A 22,227-nucleotide genomic window follows, 5' to 3' on the forward strand; every position below is an offset into this window, starting at 1 on the left:
CAGTCACCTGATGTTGAGTGACTTCTGACTTTATCCACCCCAGTCCAACACCGGCTCATCCACAACACAGATGAAGCAGACTGAGTAAACATGGTAGTGGCCGCTTTCCTATTGTGAAGGTCATTAATACTTCAATCAGGCTTTTAATGAAAATTCAACATCTTCCTGGTCACTTTCACTGCTCCTGGACTTTTTCTTTCTTGCTGATTTAACTAGATTGTCAGTATAGTCAGATAATTACTTAGCTACTGTAACTTAGCCAAGAAAAGTGACATTTGGCACATGAATGTAAATTCTTTCTTGGCCAGTTTTATCTGGGCTGCTCTGAGGTGCAATTTGAATTTGTTGTTTCATTAGAGAACAGAAGGTGGCCAGTTGGCCTATCATGTCTGTGTCATAGGCGGCACGGTGGCGCAGTGGTTAGCACTGCTGCCTCACAGCGGCAGAGACCTGGGTTCAATTCCCGCCTCAGGCGACTGACTGTGTGGAGTTTGCACATTCTCCCCGTGTCTGCGTGGGTTTCCTCCGGGTGCTCCGGTTTCCTCCCACAGTCCCAAAATATGTAGGTTAGGTGAATTGGCCATGCTAAATTGCCTATAGTGTTAGGTGAAGGGGTAAATGTAGGGGTATGGGTGGGTTGCGCTTCGGCGGGTCGGTGTGGACCTGTTGGGCCGAAGGGCCTGTTTCCACACTGTAAGTAATCTAATCAATTCTCAGAAGAAGAGTCTGCCCCGTTTCCCTACTCTATCTGAAGTGTTGGATGTACCTTTGAAAGACCCACCTCTGAACCCTCCTCAGGAAAAGCACTGTCCTCCAGGGAATGATGCTCTCACAGTAGAGAATGTTCTTTATTTTCCCAAGTTAGTTACAGTAAATTAAATAATATGCTGGTAAATCACCAAATACAAGAAAAGAAAGATAAACAGGAAACTCAGCAACCAGTCCTAGACTCCCACCATCAATCCCAGCCTCCTGTAGAGTCTGGGGATCTCAGTTTGTAAATCCTATCTGCAACATTAATGTTACAATCCGCAGAAGCAGTAGGAGGGGGGATGGCAGAGGGAAGTGTGACGCAAAGAGAACAGGAAGGTGATTGACTGACTTCAACTTTGATCTAAATGTTTGTTGTCTTTGCAACTAAAGAGCATTCACATGATGCCATCGGAAAGTGACATGAACCTAATTAGTCTTTTCTCACTTCCAGTGGCTTAGGTTATGAGGCCACAAAGTTCAAAGATTTAGATCCATGCATCTTCATATTTCTCTTCAGTTTAACTGTAACTGTTGTCCCTCAGTCATGGCGATCTATATCCTGGGATCTGGTATCTTTGGCAGGAGTAATAGTGCTGAGCCAGTCCATACAGAGAGTTTTGGTTGATACGACACACACATTTTATTTGGTAGCCCTGTTAAATTTGTCAGCACAAGTTGTTGAGAGTGGCCGGGGTCTGAACGTTCCAATAGAATTTGACATTTAACTAACGTTTCCTTTTCCAGGTGTTCAAGAGGAGATTCTGTTACCTGACTCAACTTTCAGATGGATCGTACATCCTTTATTTTTGTAAAGACGAGAAGGTCTGTAAGGAGTCTAAAGGATCCATTTTCTTGGACTCTTGCATCGATGTTGTGCAGGTACAACATGCTTGCGTGTGCGAGTTAATTTCTGAATCCATGTAACAATGAAATAATTCAGGGTCCTCACCTACGTCAGGTGGTTTAAGAGCCCAGATAGCAAGAATGTGTGACATTTGGGATTCCCTTTGTTATTTTCTATTGCCATCGTCCAGAACTAGGTTCTAGGATTGATATTGCATAATTATGGGTGACATGGTGGCTCAGTGGTTAGCATTGCTGCCTCACAGCGGGTTCAACTCCAGCCTCAGATGACCCTCTCTATAGGCTTTGCACATTTTCCCGTGTCTGCCTGGGTTTCATCCAGTTTCCTCCCACACTCTCAAAGATGTGCAGGTTTACGAATTGGTCGTCCTAAATTGCTCATAGTGTTCAAGGATATGTAGGTTCGGTGCATTAGTCAGGGGTAAATGTCGAGTAATAGGGTAGGGGAATGGGTCTGGGTGGGGTGCTCTTCGAAGAGTAGGTGTGGACTTGTTGGGCCAAATGGCCTGTTTCCACACTGTAGGGGATCTATATATGATATCTAATAGTTGCTTCTGATCCATAAGGGACTGCAGGCCTTGATGATTCACCCACCAGTGGAAATCCATTTAGACCATTGCATAGCAAGCACTGTAAAACCCCGAGTAAATGTCATACTTAATCTTTTAATCTCAAGTGATGAGTGCAAGTTATATTTATGCAAACTGTACTCATAATTTAATCTTGAAGTCTCAGTTGTCATTCTGGTGAATCTGTCTTCTACCCCCATTTGAGGCCAGTATAAACACCTCCTCGGGTGCAGGACTGGGAACTGAATGCTGTGCTACAGACTGATGCTTTGGACAACACATGACAGCCTTAGAATAAGCTAACAAGTTGGTTTGAGAACTAAAGAATTTGTTGGTCATTGGGAGAGTGTGAAACTTCTCAAACCATTTTCCATCAACAAAATATTAACTTATTTCTCTGAATGAAATGGAAGAGGACACTGAAGTTAATCCTGGACCAATTTGGCATTTGCTGTGTTTTACTTAGAATCTCACAACACTGGCCTTTTGGTACTATTCATCGCCGTCAGAATTTCTGCTAAATGCATGACTCCACTCATCTTCTTCCCAGTTCATAAGTTTGTCCCTCAGCACTTACCTAGTTTGACCTTGAAGACATCTCTGCTACTCACCTCAACCACTCTATTTTGATAGCAAGTTCCCCATTCCCAATCAATCTCATTCCCCTGCCTAAAAAAGGTTACCCCGGTTTCCCTATTGGTTAGTGACTATCTTGTATTGATGACCCTTAGTTTTGGACGACTTGCTTTTCCTAGACAGAAGCGTCATCCTGATTACAATATGTTCTCCATTCTCAGCACCTCCTTGGAAATCTCTTCTGAAACCTGTACAGTTCTGGCCTGTCCTGTTTATAATATGGAGGCTAGGATTGTGCACGCTGCTCTACATTTAGACAAATAAAGGTTTTGTATTGGTTAAATATAACTTTGCTGTTTCAAAAATGGACCCCTCCTTTTGAAAAATAAGTTTTCCTTGCAAATAAATTACTTACTTAATTGAAACACCCCTGTGCTAGTCAAGTTGTATCTACCTAAACTAAGGTTATAATACCTTGGCTTAAGAACACATTCCTTTGAACAGGTGATATATTGGACAGCTAGCCAATGTGGAGTCTATATCACAAGCACCAGAATACTTGGGGAATAGCTTAGACCAAGGCTTTTATTAGTCTGACCACAGCCTGTTCCAACCCCACTTTTTGCTTGTTATTTCTTTAATAAATCTGTGACAGAACCTGGTGGGACATTAGAAAATTTGGTGTTTCTGTTCCCAGTGTTCAAAGATGCGCCGTTATGGCTTTGAACTCCGAATGCAAGAGAAATGCAGCTGTCACCTAGCAGCTGAGAGCGAGCAGGAGATGGAAGAATGGATCACGACGCTGCGAAAGATCATTCAGAGTAACGTTGACAGCGTGCTGTCTGAGAGGCGGAATGGTGAAGCAGGACTGGGTAATTAAACCTTGTAGTATTTACTCAATGGACCTGAGTGAAGAAGCAAGCACGTGAGGGAGCTGCTTTCACCAATTGTTAGAAGCCATTATTGGAGTATGCACATTTATGGAGCTAAAAAAGACCAAAGAAAATTACAGCACAGGAACAGGCCCTTTGGCACGCCAAGCCTGCTGTGATCCAGATCCTCTATCTAAACCTGTTGGCTATTTTCTAAGGATCTGTATCCCTCCACTCCCTGCCCATTCATGTATCTGTCTAGCTACATCTCAAATGACACTATCGTGCCCACCTCTACCACCTCCACTGGCAATGCATTTCAGGCAGCCACCCACCCTCTGCGTAGATTAGATTAGATTACTTTACACTGTGGAAGCTGGCCCTTCAGCCCAACAAGTCCACACCGACCCGCCGAAGCGCAAACCACCCATACCCCTACATTTACCCCTTACCTAACACTACGGACAATTTAGCATGGCCAATTCACCTGACCTGCACATCTTTGGACTGTGGGTGGAAACCGGAGCACCCGGAGGAAACCCATGCAGACACGGGGAGAACGTGCAAACTCCACACAGTCAGTCGCCTGAGGTGGGAATTGAACCCAGGTCTCTGGTGCTGTGAGGCAGCAGTGCTAACCACTGTGCCACCGTGCTGCGTAAAGAACTTTCTACACATATCTCCCTTAAACTTTTCCCCTCTCACCTTGAACTCATGACTCCGAGTAATTGAGTCCCCTACTCTGGGGAAAAGCTTTTTGCTCTCCACTCTGTCTATATCTAGTAGAAAGTGAGGACTGCAGATGTTGGAAATCAGAGTTGAGAGTATGGTGCTGGAAAAGCATTCCTGATGAAGGGCTTATGGCTGAAACGTCGATTCTCCTGCTCCTTGGATGCTGCCTGACCTGCTGTGCTTTTTCAGCACCACACTCTCGACTCTGTCTATACCTCTTATGATTTTGTAGACCTCAATCAGGTCCCTCCTCAACCTCTGTCTTTCTAATGAAGATAATCCTAATCTACTCAACTCCTCTTTATAGCTAGCGCCCTCCATACCAGGCAACATCCTGGTGAACCTCCTCTGCATTCACATCCTTTTAGTAACATGGTGACCAGAACTGTACGCAATATTCCAAATGTGGCCAAACCAAAGTCCTATACAACTATAACATGACCTGCCAACTCTTGTACTCAGTACCTCGTCTGATGAAGGAAAGCATGCCATGTGCCTCCTTGACCACTCTATCGACCTGTGTTGCCACCTTTGGGGTACGATGGACCTGAACACCCGGATCTCTCTGTACATCAATTTTCCCCAGGGCTTTTCCATTTACCGTATAGTTTACTCTTGAATTGGATCTGCCAAAACACATCACCTCGTATGTGCCCGGACTGAACTCCATCTGTCATTTTCCACCCAACTCTCCAATCTATCTACATTCTGCTGCATTCTCTGACAGTCCCTTTCACTATCTGCTACTCCACCAATTTGAGTGTCATCTGCAAACTTGCTAATCAGACCACCTATACCTTCCTCAAGATCAAAAACAACAGTGGTTCCAACACTGATCTCTGTGGAACACCACTGGTTACAGTCCTCCATTTTGAGAAGCTCCCTTCCACTACTATTGTCTGTCTCCTGCTGCCCAGCCAGTTCTCTATCCATTTAGCTAGTACACCCTGGACCCCATGCGACTTCACTTTCTCCATCAGCCTGCCATCAGCCTATCCTTCTTAAAGCATACACAAAATGGGAGGAGAAGCAAAGGAAAACAAAAACTGGTCTATTACCTTAAAATACTTTTGAATAAGTGACATTTATATTCAGGAGAAATACATAGGTCATGGACTGTCCCAAATGGTATTCTTTATCCACAGTTATTCTGTATACCAACAGTTGGCAATGCGCTGTCTTGTGGAATTGTTGTAGCTAGCTGAATTCCCTCTGCTGGAGGCAGTAAGCTGGATTCCAAAGTCCTCTTCAAGAACTGTCCATGAGTGCTAAAGATGATTCCAGTGGGTTTTCAGCTCTCACACATTGCTGGAGGGAGAGGGAGAAAGCAAGCGCAAAAAGGCTGTTGCTCCTTAGGCTCATCTCTGATTGGGTTCAAAATGCTACAACCTTATTCTGCCCAGAAATTGGGCCAAGTGGCTTCTTTCACCCAGTTTTGTGGACTGGGTGAGTTCACTCACCTATGAGGGGATTCGAACCTGGGTCCCCAGAATGTTACCTGGGTCCCCAGAACGTGACCTGGGTCTCCAGATTAATAGTCAGCGATAATACTACTAGCATCGCCACCCCATATTTTTGCATGGGTCATTGAATTTCAAGTCTGCAAAGATTCTTGAGTTGGCTAGGATAGTAAGGCCTGGTTTGAATAAGGTGGTAGAAGCTGTCTTATAAACATGTTCTAACGGAGTTGAGGATGAGGACAGGATTATAGTTAAGATGTCACTGAGTAGAAGTCACCAACACATGGCTGGTCTTTCAAGTAGCTAGCACAGACTTAATGGCTCAAAAGGCCTTTCCATGAGCTGCGAGTTTTTGTGATAAAGTTGTGAACTTTGCAACTTTTGTCAGAGATGTTGAGAGACCCAGCTGCTGGCCGAGAATGGGCGGGATCTCCATGTCACCTCTTTTCGGGAACACTAGCCACATCATCATCCACAGGGGCTTTTAAACAACCAGCATTGAGCCCTGTCTTGGGATTGAGGACCCCTCAAAGGGTGTCAGCCAATCAGAGAACTCCAGCCCTGTTTAACAACAATGAGACTGGGGAGGTCACCGCGGGGGGTGGATTTGGGGAGGTTACTGTTCAGGGGGTAATTGGGAAGGTAATAGGTTTGGGAGGGGCAGAGTGGGGAGACTACAGGTCAGGGAGAGAGTGTGCAGTTGGGGAGGAGTGGTTAGGCAAAAGATTCCATCTGTTTTCATTTGACTGAAATGGATCTGTGTGCTTTAAAGACCCCCACTTGCATTTTTTGAAGAAGAGCATATCCTGATCAAATTTTATACCTCAACCTGTACCACCAGAACCAATCAATTGTTGCTTTGTACCCTTGGTGTTTGTGGAATCTTGCTGTGCACATTCACCTACCTCATTGTCCCTGTATTTAAGGGCTGTCAGGTTCGTGGAACCATCCTGAGGCCTGGGTGCTATACAAATGGTTAGCCTGTTCTTGCTTAATGCTGGAAAGACCTGGAATGTGGGTTTTCTGAACACGTGTGTTTGATTTCCAGATGAGGAGTCCTTTGGCCATGGGAAGTCTGAAAGCATGATGGAGAGTTTAGAGAAAAGTATGCATCCCGAGCTTATGAAGGTATTCTCAATTTGAATTCATTTTTTTTCTGAATGCGGGAGAAACTGTAGTTCGGTGTCTCAGTGGAGTTGAAAACTCCTTCGGCATGACACGTTAAAAATTAGATTTTATGACTGATGTTGATCAAATTGACAGTAGTTCAAAATCCAGAAGACCATAAGGACAGAAGTAGGCCATTTGGCCTGTGGTGTTACCTCTACTGATCTGATAATCCTCAACTCTATTTTCCTGCCTTAACCCATAACCCTTAATGTCCTTACTGATTAAATAATAGTCTATCTCAGCCTTAGATATACTTACTGTCGCAGCCTTTACACCTCTCTGTGGTAAAGAATTCTACAGATTGACTGCCCCTTGAGAGAAAGAAAAATTTTCATTTCTCTTAAATATGTAACCCTCTTATTCTGAATGCCTTTGGTCCTATACTCTCCCACAAAAGGGAAAGCAACCTCTCCACATCTATTCTTTCAAGCCCCTTATAGATTTCAGTAAGGTTTGCTGTCATTGTTCTAAACTCCAGTGAGTACAATCCCAACCGACTCAACCTCTCCTCATAAAGCAATCTCTCCATACCAGGGATTAAGCTAGTGAACTTGCATACAACACTGGTGTATCTTTCCGGAAATAATAGAACATAGAACTGTACAGAACAGTACAGGGTCTTCATCCCTCGATGTTGTGCCAACCTTTTATCCTACTCTAAAATCAAACTAATATACATAGATTAGATTAGATTACTTTACAGTGTGGAAACAGGCCCTTTGGCCCAACAAGTCCACACCGCCCCGCCGAAGCGCAAACCACCCATACCCCTACATTTACCCCTTACCTAACACTACGGGCAATTTAGCATGGCCAATTCACCTGACCTGCACATCTTTGGACTGTGGGAGGAAACCGGAACACCCAGAGGAAACCGCGCAGACACGGGGAGAATGTGCAAACTCCACACAGTCAGTTGCCTGAGGCGGGAATTGAACCCGGGTCTCTGGCGCTGTGGGGCAGCAGTGCTAACCACTGTGCCACCGTGCCACCCATCATTTGACTGCATTTGACTATCATCCATGTGTCTATCCAAGAGTTGCTTAAATGTTCCTAATATCTCTGACTCTATTACCACTGCTGACAATACATTCCACACACTCACCACTCTCTGTGTAAAGAACCTACCTCTGACATCTCCCCTAAACCTTCCTCCAATCACCTTAAAATTATGGCCCCTTTGTGTTAGCCATTTCCACCCTGGGAAAAAGTCTCTGGCTATCCACTCTATCTATTGCCCCTCATCATCTTGTACATCCCTATCAAGTTACCTCTCATCCTCCTTCTTTTCTCCAATGAGAAAAGCCTAGCTCCCTCAACCTTTCTTCATAAGACATGCCCTCCAGTCCAGGCAGCATCCTGGTAAATCTCCTCTGCATCTATCTAAAGCTTCCACATCCTTCCTGGAATGAGGCGACTAGAACTGAACACTATATTCCAAGTGTGGTCTAACTAGGGCTTTAGAGAGCTGCAGCATAACCTCGTGGCTCTTAAACCCACTCCCCCTGCGAATGAAAGCCAGCACACCATACACCTTCTTAACAATGCTATCAACATAGGTGGCAACTTTGAGGGATCTATGGACATGGACCCCAAGATCCCTCTTCTTCCACATTGCTAAGAATCCTGCCTTTAACCCTGTGATCTGCATTCAAATTTGATCTGCCAAAATTAATTTCTTCACACTTTTCCAGGTTGAACTCCATCTGCCACTTCTCAGCCCAGCTCTGCATCCTTCAATGTCCCATTGCAACCTACAACAGCCCTCCACACTATCCACAACTCCACCAACCATCGTGTTATCGGCAAATTTACTAACCCACCCTTCAACTTCCTCATCCAAGTCATTTATAAAAATCACAAAGAGCAGAGGTCCCAGAACTGATCCCTGCAGAACACCACTGGTCACTGAGCTCCAGGCTGAATACTTTCCACCTACTACCACCTTCTGTCTTCTATGGACCAGCCAATTCTGTATCCAGACAGCCAAATGTCCCCGTATCCCATGCTTCCTTACTTTCTGAATGAGCCTACCAAGGGGAACCTGAGCAAATGCCTTGCTAAAATCCATGGACACCACATCCACTGCTCTACCTTCATCAATGTGTTTTGTTGCGACCTCAAAGAATTCAATAAGGCTTGTGAGGCATGACCTGCCCCTCACAAAGCCATGGTGACTATCTCTAATCAAACTATGCTGTTCCAAATAACCAGCAATCCTGTCTGTTAGAATCCTCCCCAATAATTTGCCGACCATCGACATAAGACTGACTGGTCTGCAATTCCCAGAATTATCCATATTCCCTTTCTTGAACAAGGGAATAACATATGCCACTCTCTAATCAACTACTCCAGTGGACAGTGAGGACCATCACCAAAGATGCAGCAATCTTGGACTAGAACAGTTCACTCCAGTTGTGAACACAGTGATGCTTCTATTTATAAATTCCCTCTTGTCTCAACCTTGTCTCAGTTAGGAATTATCAACTATTCCCAGTGCTATCTCTTGACAATGGTTTTGAAATGAGGTAAACTGTGTTCCATGCTGTATGTTTCTAGTATGCCCGAGAATCGGATTACCTTAACAAGCTCAGCAGAAGCGAAGGCCGATGTAAACTGTTTGCAATGGACCCGGACGCACAGGTAGAATTGATGGATTCTAGATTCCCAATGCCTTGTAAAATCTGGGGTTTCAATTTACTGAAGTACATTACATGTTCAGTCTTTTTTTCTTGGGCTTAATGAATGCAGTGTTTATCTCAGCGTTAACCAGAAATGGTTCGATAATTATAGCAAAGAATTCTCTAGCATTTATTGTTTAAGTTTAAACACTCTAAGGAGGGATAGAAATGATGACTCAGTTGATTTATCCACCTCTTTACGATGCAAGATTAGATCAAGTTAGCAACCCAAGCCCAATAAACTTACTAACATTGCTTAGACATGACTCTGAGCAGCTTTGCCCTGAACATGCAAGGAAAATGGAAAATCAGCTCGAAATCTATTTTTGGTAAATGGTATTTCTTGTTGTACATCTTGTTTCCTTGCAGCGAGTTAATTTTATTTCCACAGTACAGTTTTACAAAACAAAAATTAGTGGATTCGGATCTGAATAGATATGCTTTGTATATTTATGACCAAACATGAGTGTGTGGAAGTATTTGGGAATTATGAGCTGCAACACAATTTGTTACACTTATTAGGAGAATGAGTTGTAAGATGTTATATTTTAACATACAGTTAGATCTTCAGGAAAGCTCCCTCTTATAGATTGAGTTGATTCGGTTTATTTACTTCTCAATGTTTTCCATTCTCCTTCATTTGTCCCGTTTTTCAGTTCATGTTCAAATGGTAAATGATGAACACTGAAAAGCATAAAATTGATTTTTCATGTGCAACATCATTTATTGAGAAAATCAAAAGTCCTGCGATCAGTCAGAAGTTGAGTGTATTTTACAGCCATTGCCCCATGGGAATTTGATAATGGTCAGGAAGTATTTATAATCCCCTGTGTTTTTTTAAAAATTATTTAAATCAGAGCATGTGGAGTCCATGATGAGCCTAAATTAACCAAAGTAAGACTGAATATTTATGTCCAGAGGAGAAAGGGCCTGAGATGTCTATCATTCAATGAGTTTCTTCACACCTAACAGTGGGAAGCCCCTGCCACCAATCCCTCTTTACAGAGCTCTCTAGCTGGGCAGTGGAGATGAGGGAACAGCTTTGACTGGTTAACTTGGAGAAAGTGAGATGCTGGAGATCAGAGTTGAGAGTGTGGTGCTGGAAAAGCACAGCAGGTCAGGCAGCATCCGAGGAGCAGGAGAATCGACGTTTCGGACATGAGCCAACTGGTTAACTAGTCTGTTCATGACAACAAAGGGCCTTACTGTCCAAAACAAGGCAAAGCAAAGATCAAGAAGATGTCTGTCACAACATATCCCAAAATGATCTGAATGGAAGTGTAGGAAGGGCATTGACAAGACATCCACGTTACCTTAAAGGAAAGAGTAAAAGGAGGTTAATACTAAATAAATTGTGTGGACTTGATCGTTATTTCCCTACGGATGTTTGCTACCTTTTTTTGTCTTTTTTTTTAAAGAAACTGGATTTTTCAGGCATTGAGCCAGATGTGAGGCCCTTTGAGGAGAAGTTTGGCAAGCGCTTTCTGGTAAAATGCCACGACTTGACTTTTGCTCTTCAAGGCTGTGTGAATGAGCAGGCAGATGGCACACCGACAAATGTGAGTCGCATTGAAAGCATTTCTCAGGTTTGGACAGATCTGTTTCTGTTGTTAGTGTGCCTTTTGACATGGGATCCTCTGCAAGAAATATCGAACATATGTTTCCATACTGTGGAGCACAGTTTAAAGAGTGGTGTGAGTTTGCAACGATAGAAATTGCTGCTATTTAAATACTTGGCATAAATTGACAAAAGAGCTTTCTTTCGAATCACAGCTTATTATCATGTGACAAAATGTCTCAAAGCCAGTGAGTTACTTTTGAGCAGCTACCTCTCTTGTTATGTAGATAAAAAGGGGAGGCAGTTTGCACAGCAGGATCCCACAAAGAGTCGTCATTTGTTTCTCGTTGTCAAAGTCATGGAGGCTGTTCAGTCCATAACATTTTCTTGACAGAGCAGCCCAATTAATCCCTCCCAGCATGCTCTTTCCCAATAGCCTAACAAATCAGTTTGTTTTCCTGTGTGTGCGATGCCTTTTCAAATCTTGTTGCTGAATTTGCTACCACTGCCCCTTTGGACAGTGCTTTGCCAACCATAACTCAAAAGTAATTCACTAGCTATGGGGCATTTTGCTTTTAAACAAAGATTTCCTTATCTTCCTTCTGGTTCTAGAGTCTGTGTTCTCTGGCTATTGACCTTCTTACCAGTTTCTCTTTATTTCATTATAATCAAAGCTCCTTGTCATTTTGCAAAGTTCTATTTAATCTCCCCTTTAGCTTCTCTGTTCACAGAATAACTGCCTCCACTGTCCTGGTCTCTGAGTTCAGTACCCCTGACATGATTCGAATATGTATGATCTGTACTCTCCCAAATGTCTTGCCTTCATTCCTAAAGTGGAGAAAGTGAGGTCTGCAGATGCTGGAGATCAGAGCTGAAAATGTGTTGCTGGAACAGCGCAGCAGGTCAGGCAGCATCCAGGGAAAAGGAGAATCGACGTTTCGGGCATAAGCCCTTCTTCAGGAGGGCTGAAGCCCTGAAGAAGGGCTTATGCCCGAAATGTCGATTCTCCTGTTCCCTGGATGCTGCCTGACCTGCGCTTTTCCAGCAACACATTTTCAGCTTCATTCCTAAAGTGTCCAGCATTAGAGACAGAACTGCTGCAATAGCCTCACCTGCGAGTTATAAAACTTTAGCCTAATGCTTTTGTACTCTGCCTCTTTCACTGAACAAATTATCCCATATCAGCTTGTCACAGCAGCCTTACCAGTGTCCTGGGACCATCAGAGTTGGTATTGGTTGAGGGGTGACTGTTCACCAGGCCACCATGCAGGGACTCTAATTATTGTCATGTTCTTTGGAGTGGTCCATTGAAATAATTTGGTACTTTATCAACAGTGCACTTCTGTATCATCTTAGATCATGGACTCTAGCTTCTAGATCTGCAGCCTTTAAACTCACTTGCAAGTACGACCAATGGGGTCAAAGTTCATGCCCTGATGTAATTAATTGTTCGGTATTGCTGAGGAGGAAAGTTACTGGGTGCTTTCCCAAGCTTGCATGCTAAGTATCCACTGAGGCAATGACAATTGGTTCAGACTGTTCAGAAGCCAGAATATCTGCCACTCACTCATTTAACAGAATATCTTCTGGGGTGCTTGAGTCTAGGGTGCATTCTCATGACACGCAAAGGAAGCTTTACCAGGAGACTCTAATGACGTCCGTCTGGTGGGTTTGAGGTTGAGTTTAAGTCTCTGGTGCAAACCAACTCAGAACCAGCACAGGTTCCTATGAAAGTCATTATGTATCAGAGGCAGGAAGAAACCAGGAGAGAGGAAATCTTGAGCCAGTAGCTCAATCAAAACCTAATTGCATGTGCCACCCTGCCCTATTTGCAGAATATTTGCCGAACTCTGCCGAGGGATCTGCCTCAGCTGTGCCTCCCTCTCTCACTAGAGCTCCAAATGATTGGCATCACCCCGAGCAATCAAAGCTTAATCAAATAGAGTGATAGAACAGGCTGGAGAGACTGAATGGCTCCCTCAGTGTCTTGCATTCTTGTTCATGTTAACAAGACCTCATTGACCATGTTCCTCTGATTTTACAAAAAATAATCCAGCCATTCTGGTCACTGTTTTAGCAGTGCTCGACCATAATTTGATGGGTCAGGTCTGAACATTCCCCTGACTCCGTGCTACTGTGCATTACTGAATGGGACTTTCCAAATTCAGCTATTCCAGAAAAATGGAGCGCTGAGTTCCACAGAGAGATCCACTGCAGGTACACAAATTGAGGCGTGATTGGATTCCCCATCTTCTTACAGCATGTAATATGAACAAAAGAAATAGGAAAGGAGTAGGCCCTTCAGCCCCTCAAGCCGATTCTGCCATTCAAGTGGATCATGGCTGATCTTATTGCATTCCAAATTCCACACACCCATCTATCTCCAGAAACACTTGAGGTCCTACCTAACACAAATCTAGCCATCCCTGTCTTAAAAATATTCAATGACCCCACCTCCTGTCCGCTAAAACCCGCTAATTTTAAAACAGTGCCCATAGTTTTGGACACACCCATCACATCCACCATGTTAGGATTGTTTCGGATCTTCCACAGGGAATCCCCAATTACCAAGCATCTGACACTCATACTTAAAAATGCATGCTATTCAGGGGTGTATGTACATTAATTTTAAAGTTCTGACATACAAACATTGCCTGTACTTTTTGAAAATTCATTCATGGGATGAGGGCATCGCTGGCTACGCAGCATTTATTGCCCATGCCTAATTGCCCAAGGGCAGTTAAGCGTCAACTGCATTGCCATGGAGCTGGAGTCACATGTTGGCCAGACCAGGTAAGGATGGCAGTTTCCTTCCCTAAAGGACATTAATGAATCAGATGGGTCTTTTTGACAATCGACAATGGTCATCGTTAGTGTCTTAATTCCAGATATTTATTTATCATCTGCCATGGCGGGATTCGAACCGGTTCCCCAGACCGTTATCTGGGTCTTTGGATTAACAGTGCAGTGATAATACCACTAGGCCAACACCTCCCCATTACAAGTGGCGATTTTACATTGTCCTGCATTGTGTTCCGACATGCATACAAATCGACTTGCAAACAGACAGGAAATGTGGGGACTTTTCCCACTAGACCATAGGAAGTTGAGGGATGATCTTACTGAAGTTTATAAAATCATAAGGGGCATAGATAAGATGAGTGACATGGATCTTTTCCCTAGAGTGTGGAGTTCAAAAAGTAAGGGGCATATCTTAGAGGTGAGGGGGAAAGAATTACAAAAGGATATAAGGGACAACTGTTTTACATAGAGAATGGTTCGTTTGTGGAATGAACTGCCAAAGAAAGCAGTGGATGCAGGTACAGATACAAGGTTTAAAAGATATTTGGATAGGTGCATGAACAGGAAGGGTTTGGAAGGCTATGAGCAAAAGGCAGGAAGGTGGAGCTAGTTTAGTTTGGGAACATGGTTGGTGTAGACTGGTCGGACCGAAGGGTCTGTATTCCGACCCCTGTAACAGAACCTGTTCGCCACATTGTGACTGCCTATACACATCATTCAAGTTTTCTCCCTGGAGCTTTTTCCCTAAGTTCCAGTGGGGAAAAAGGCATGGTTGGCTTTCCTTATCAGATAGCCCAGTCTCAATTCAGTCAACCTCTGAATGAAACACCTCCAACACATTTTGATTCTTCCATAAATACAGAGACTAAAATTACACATAGTTTTTAAGATGTAATTTAACAAAGCCTTGGATATTCTAATGTAATTCCTTATTGTTTGTTTAATTCCGCTTGTAATAAAGGAGAGTATCCCATTAGCCTTCCAAATGTAAATGGCCGTGTGACTGTTTGGAAATGGGTGGGTAGATGAATGAGTGAAAAGGTAGCTGGTTAAGGTGACAGGTAGGTAGAGTGGATGAGGCAGATAGGTGAGTTGAGAGCTACTGAAGTCTACTCATGGGGAGCAAGCTAGGAGTGTTTCTTCAGGTATGGGTGCGTGGATGGCACATTAGGAGAGGTAGTCAGGTTGGATAGGATGTTGAGAGGGGATGTAGTTGAGGGCTCAACAGGGTGGTGGCACTATTGAGGACAGAATTGGGCCCTCAGTACGAGTGGTTAGGAGTTCAACTGTGGAGTTACTCGGGGGTCTGGCTAGATTTTAATCTGTTTTAACACTTCTTCAGTAACAATTCAGCTAAGTATGTCAGAATTGCCCTAAATCCTTGTCTTGCAATGTTGTAGTGAGTAAGAGAATTGTACATCTGTGGTTTAAACATTGTGTGATATTCCTACAGTGGTTAATACCTCAGGATGTACCCAGGGTCCCAGCACATACCCTTGGACTTTACATCAGATTACAGTCAGTCTGGGGTACGGAAAATTTGGTCGTGTTAGTCTGTGTACACAAAGCTTTTAAGCCTCAATCATTTGTTGGAAGACTATGCCAAGACTGTTACAAACAACTATAAGTAGAATGAGTGCTCTGTAATGGTGGCATTCATTAAAGAATTTAAAGAATGACCATGCTTGCATGTGAAAGTTGGATTACTAAAAACTCATTCATTCTCTCTTCACTGAAAGTCACTGAAAGTTTTAACTTGGTCATTCTTTAATCCTTATTCAGAGGCACCAGATTATCTTGCAAATGGCTGGTGATAGAGAGGTTAAATTGTAATTGTTTTCAAGTGTCTTCTGACTGATTGTGACTAATGGAGGTTAAAACAGTAAAAGAATTTGTGTCCTTTTTATGAGAACAAGTTCTGGAGGCAGGACTTGTTTTCCTTCCAGTGCTGAAGATTAAAGGGTGATACAGATAAGGTATTCAAGATGGTTAAGGCATTTGGTAGGTTATCTCTAATTACCCTTTCTCCTCTTGCTGAAGACTAAAAACAAGGAGCTGGGACATTCCAGAGAAATCTCGAGAAGTATTTCGCAAATGTGGACCCCATTTGCCCACAAAGCTGTGAAAATAAGTCCAAGAATCCATTTCAAAATTGATTTGGAACCAAAAAGGGGGAAAGATGGTGCGATCCAATTGAATTATAGATAGGCTGGAGGGGTTGGTCCTTTCAGTGAAAGGATAGGCCAGGATCTCACCTGTCCTCTCAGGTAGATACAAAAGATTCTGTGGCCCTGTTTCAAAAACACAACTTACCAACTTGTATTCCTCATTTACTAACAGCAAAGTGGATTGATTGGTCATTAATTGATTGTTCTTTCTTAAATCTTGCTGTGCACAAATCACCTGCCTGTATTTCCTGCAGTATAACAGTATCTCCACTTCCAAGATATTTAATTGACTGTGAAAAACTTTGGGAAATGCTATGGTCAGATTAGAATCAGCAGAGGTGGTGGCACGGTGGTATCTGGTTGGGAGCGAGTCTCACTGGTAGGCCTCAGCATTAACTCCAGACGTCATGAAATCTCACCATATCAAGTCAAACAGGGCGAGCTCCTGCTGATTAGCACCTACCATTCCCCATCAGCTGATGAATTCTTTCATGTTGAACACCAATTGGAGTAGGTACTGAAGGTGGCATGCACACAAGATTTCTCTGTGTGATCAATGTCTGTCACCAAGTGTGGCTCCTTACCGCCACTACTGACCAGGCTGGTCAAGTCTTAAAGGACATTGCTGCTGGACTGGGCCTGCGAAACATGATAGTAATCTAACCAGAGGTGGTCAGTTTGGTGGTGTAGTGGATAGTGAAGAAGGTTATCTCAGAATACAATAAGATCTTGATCAGATTGGTCAATGGCTGAGGAGTGGTAGGTGGAGTTTAATTTAGATAATTGTGAGGTGTTGTATTTTGGTAAGGCAAATCAGGGCTGGAGTTATGCAGTTAATGGTATGGCCCTGGTGAGTGTTACCGAGCAAAGAGACCAGGGGGTGCAGGTACATGGTTCCTTGAAAGTTGCAGATGGCCAGGGTGGGGAAGCAGGTGTTTGGTATCCTTGCCTTCATTGGTCAGTGCATCGAGTACAAGAGTTGGGATGTTGGGACAATGGTGAGGCATACAATTCTGGTTGCCCTTCTAGAGAAAGGGTGTTGTTAAACTTGAGAGGGTACAGAAAAGATTTACAGGAATATTGATAGGACTAAATGGTTTGAGAAGTAGGAAGAGGCTGAATAGGCTGGGCTTTCTCCCTGGAGCGTTGGAAGCTGAGGGGTGGCCTTGTCGATGTTTCTAAAATCATGAGCATAGATAGGGTGACTAGCCAAGGTCTTTTCCCCAGGGTGGTGGGGGGTCCAACCTAAAGGGCATAGGTTTAAGGTGAAAGGGGAAACATTTAAAAAAAGACCTGAAGAAACAAATTTTTTCACACGGAGGGTGGTGCGTGTATGGAATGAGCTGCCAGATGAAGTGGTGGAGGCTGGTACAACTACAGCATTAAAAAGGCATCTGGATTGGGTATGACATTAGGAAGGGGTTAGAGATATGGACCAAATGCTGGCAAATGGGACTACCTCAGATTGGACTGTCTGGTCTCCACAAGTGAGTTGATATGAAGGGTCTGTTTCCATGATGTATGACTCCATGACTCTCTAATCAGCAAGAGCCAATCTCCCTGCTGCAGACCGTATTGGTATGAGTGACCAGTGCACAATCCTCCTGCAGACCATGTCCTGTCTTCACTCTGAGAACATCCTCCGGAATGTCATGTAGCACTTAACCTCTGTGCTAAATGAGGCAGACTTCAAACAGATTTAGTAACGCAGGTCTGAGTATCCACGATGTGCTTTTGGCCATCTGCAGCAGAATTGTATTCACAATTTGCAATCTCCTGGCCGCATATATTCCCCACTCCTCCATAATACCTGGTTAAACTACAACACAGAGCTACTTACTTGTCAAAGAAGTGAGTAACAGATGAGGTGAAGCAATCTTTTACTGAGGGATTAGTAAGAAAACTTAAAGCTCACGGCATCGGATGTAATGAATTGGCGTGGATAGAAAATTGGTTGGCAGACAGAAAGAGAGTTGGAATAAATAGGTCCTTTTCAGAGCGACAGGCAGTGATGAGTGGAGTGCCTCAGGGCTCAGTGCTGGGACCCGGCTGTTCACAATATACATTAGTGATTTGGACGAAGGAATTGAATGCCATCTCTCCAAATGTGCAGATAACACTAAGGTGGGTGGCAGTGTGTGCTGTGAGGAGGATGCTAAGGGGCTGCAGGGTGACTGGGATAGGCTGGCTGAGTGGGCAAATACTTGGCAAATGCAATATAATATGGATAAACAGGAAAGCAGGTTATTATCTGAATGGTGGCAGTTTAGGAAAAGGTGAAGTGCAACAAGACCTAGGTGTTGTGATGGAATAGTCACTGAAATTTGACATGCAGGTACAGCAGGCGGTGAGGAAAGCTAATGGCATGCTGGCCTTCATAGCGAGGGGATTTGAATATAGGTGTAAGGATGTTTTGCTGCAGTTATACAGGGCCTTGGTGAGGCCACACCTTGAGTATTGTGAGCAGTTTTTGTCTCCTTAATCTGAGGAAGGACATTCTTGCTATTGAGGGAGTCCAGCAAAGGTTCACCAGACTGATTCTCGGGATGGCAGGACTGACATATGAGGAGCAACTGGATCGACAGGGCCTGTACTCACTGGAAGTTAGAAGAATGAAGGGGGAGTCTCATAGAAATGTATAAAATGCTGATTGGACTGTATGTGGGAAGAATGTCCCTCATGTGGGGGAAGTCCAGAAGTAGGGGTCACAGTCTAAGAATAAGAATAAGCCATTCAGAATTAAGATAAGGAAAACTTTCTTGACTCAGAGAGTTGTGAGCCTCTGGAATTCTCTACCACAGGGGCCAGTTCATCAGATATATTCAAGAGGGAGCAGGAAGGACTTTGTGTTTAAAGGGATCAAGGGGTATGGAGAGAAAGTGGGAGTGGGATCCTGAGATTGCGTGATTAGCCATGACCAAATTGAATGGTGGAGCAGGCTCGAAGGGCCTATTCCACCTATTTTCTTTGTTTCTGTCCCTCAACCAACGGATCAGATCTAGGCCCAGCAGCGCTGGCACATTGAGTAGTGGTGGGCAATTAAACAACTCACTGGAAGAAGAGGCTCCACAAATATCCCCATCCTCAATGGTGGAAGAACCCACCACACCAATGCAAAAGATACGGCTGAAGCTTTGCAATCTTGTTCTGACATATGTGAAAAATTGCTGATCCACTTTGGTCTCCTCCTGAGGTTCTCAATATCACAAATAGCAGTCTTCAGCCGATTCTGTTCACTCCATGTAATCTTGAGAAACATGCGGAGACACTGGATATTACAGAGACTATGGGCCTTGGCAACATTCAGACAATGGTACTGAAGGCTTGTGCTCTCTCAGCCAAGCTCTTCCAGGACAGTTACAACACTGGCATCTACCTGATGATAGTGTGGAAATGCACTCAGGCATATCATGTACCTAAAAGTCAGGACAAATCCAATATGCCCAATTACCACCCCATCAGCCTACTCTCAAGCATGAACTGTGCTATCAAGCAGCACTTATTCAGCGATGATGCTCAGTTTAGGTTCTGCCAGGTCCACTCAGCTCCTGACAGCCTTGGTTCAGCCGTGGACAAAAAAAGCTGAATTCCAGAGGTGAGGTGGGAGTGACAGCCCTTGACGTCAAAGCTACATTTGACCAAATGTGGCATCAAGGAGCCCGTGCAAAACTCTAATCAATGGAAATCTGGCCAAACTCTCTGCTAATTGCAGTCAGACTTCGCATAGAGGAAGATGGTCATGGTTGTTGGAGGTCAGTCATCTCAACTCCAAGATGCCTCTGCAGGCGTTCCTCAGGGCAGTGTCCTAGGCCCAACCGTCTTCATCTGCCTCATGAATGACCTTCCCTTCAACATAAGGTCAGAAGTGGGGATGCTCGCCAATGATTGCACAATGTTTAGCACCATTCATGACTCTTCAGATACTGAAGCAGTCGATTTCCTAAACCTTGACAATATCCACGCTTGGGCTGACAAAGAATAATCATGCCACTTGAGTGACAGGCAATGATCACCTCTGCCAAATGAAAATCTTAATATCTCCCTTTGACATTCACCGAACTGGAAGCACGGAGCTGTTATAGTGCAGAAGAGGCTATTTGTCCTGGTGACTCTCTGTTACTCAGATCAATCATGGGTAGACGTTATGGTCTTGTTTAAGGGAAGGCTACTTCTCAGTCTTCATTTCCCAAATGCTTGCAAGAGCCACAGGGTGGCTAGTTCATTCTGAATTCTCAATTAAAAGCCCCAGCTTACAGCAACTGATGAAAGAAAGGTAAGCTGATTTCTTCAGGCTTAAGGTGATTTTCATTGCAGAGACCTATTGGCTTGCTCCTGGCCTGAATAGCTCCTCTGTATCTTGCTCATAGTCGCAAAGCTATTCAGACACTTGGCAACCAATCACACGGTTGTTAGCAGGCAGAAGATCTTTGTCATTGATAACCGATCCCTAGTCCGCAAAAGCAATTGGTTTCTTGTTATCATCCAAGTCAGGAGTGTGATGGAATACTCCACACTTGCCTGGATGGGTGCAGCTCCAACAATGCTCAGATGCTTAATACCATCCAGGACAAAGCAGCCCACTTGATTGGCCCCATATCCACAAGCATCCACTCACTCCATCACCGTTGCTTAGTAGCAGCAGTGTGTATCATCTATAAGATGCACTGCAGGAATTCACCAAAGATCCTTCGACAGCATCTTCCAAACCTACGACCACTTCTACGTAGAAGGACAAGGGCAACAGATATATGGGAACGCCAGCAACTGCAAGTTCCCCTCCAAGCCATTCACCATCCTGACTTGGATGTGTATCATCATTTCTTCACTATTCGTGGGTCAAAATCCTGAAATTCCCTCCATATTGGGTCTTGTGGGCCAACCCACAGGAGCGGTTCAAGACGACAGCTCACCACTACTTTCTCAAAAGCAACTGGAAACTGGCAAACAAGGCTGGCCAGCCAGTGTTGCCCACAACTTCTGAATGAATCAAACGTAAAAGCTCCAACTATATACCAACCCCTCAGCTCCAGGTTGTCTGCAAACAAGACTTCAATTACCACTTCTTGGTGAAGCTGCCATCTAAACAATGCTTTTCAAAACATGCAGCAATCCTCTCCATTTTAAAAGCATTTATTTCTTGTTTAATGATTTTTAAAATGCACAAAAATTTTAAAAAAAAAAGGGCTTTCCAACTCTGTTGAAGTATATTATCAGTTTCCAGACGCCCTGTTACTAAGGCTTCGATTCTAAACTGTGGTATTTTCCTGACCCCCCCCAAAATGAGGTTACCTTCACTGTTATCTTTTTGGCTCCTTTCTCATACACTGGGCTTATGATTGTTGCCTTCCAATCCATTGATATTATTCAAACTTTCAGGGAATTCTGGAAATGGGTCCACTAATTTCGGACTTTCCACTTCGAAAATCCTGGGGTGCAGGCCATCAGGATCTGTCTGCTTTTAGTTCCATTAATTTCTCCAGGAAATTTTCTTTGTTTTCGATGTCAGCTCATTCTTACTTGCCCCTTTGTTCCCTACTTTGATTTTGACATGTTTTGTGTGTCCTGGAAAGTAAGTACCATGTGTTGTTTAGATTAGATTTTGATTAGATTACCTACAGTGTGGAAACAGGCCCTTCGGCCCAACACGTCCACACCGACCCGCCGAAGCGTAACCCACCCAGACCCATTCTCCTACATTTACCCCTTACCTAACACTACGGGCAATTTAGCGTGGCCAATTCACCTAACCTGCACATTTTTGGATTGTGGGAGGAAACCGGAGCACCCGGAGGAAACCCACGCAGTCACGGGGAGAATGTGCAAACTCCACACAGTCAGTCGCCTGAGGCGGGAATTGAACCCGGGTCTCTGGCGCTGTGAGGCTGCAGTGCTAACCACTGTGCCACCGTGCCACCCACCGTTTAATATCTCTGCCATGTTGTTCACACACCCATCTTTCAGTGACAACACTCTCACCTCTGCGATCAGAGGTTGAGGGTTTATGCTTTCAGTTTTAAGCTCA

At 44.0% G+C, this 22,227-nt stretch overlaps 1 protein-coding gene across 4 annotated transcripts in view; it reads left to right on the forward strand.

The window, feature by feature from the left end:
* LOC122557068 (dedicator of cytokinesis protein 11) overlaps positions 1-22,227 on the forward strand; it is a 291,784-nt gene that overhangs the window by 83,268 nt on the left and 186,289 nt on the right. For all 4 annotated transcript variants that reach the window (XM_087992257.1, XM_043704343.2, XM_087992256.1 and 1 more), the window contains exons 7-11: positions 1,498-1,632; positions 3,460-3,634; positions 6,875-6,954; positions 9,556-9,639; positions 11,096-11,236. In XM_087992257.1, coding sequence (XP_087848383.1) covers positions 1,498-1,632; positions 3,460-3,634; positions 6,875-6,954; positions 9,556-9,639; positions 11,096-11,236 — 615 coding nt within the window. The remainder of the gene's footprint in view (positions 1-1,497; positions 1,633-3,459; positions 3,635-6,874; positions 6,955-9,555; positions 9,640-11,095; positions 11,237-22,227) is intronic.

The sequence above is a fragment of the Chiloscyllium plagiosum genome, unplaced genomic scaffold (genome assembly GCF_037043375.1).
Source record: "Chiloscyllium plagiosum isolate Xiang-an unplaced genomic scaffold, Cpla_swu_hap1 HiC_scaffold_11, whole genome shotgun sequence".
NCBI classification, from domain to species: domain Eukaryota; kingdom Metazoa; phylum Chordata; class Chondrichthyes; order Orectolobiformes; family Hemiscylliidae; genus Chiloscyllium; species Chiloscyllium plagiosum.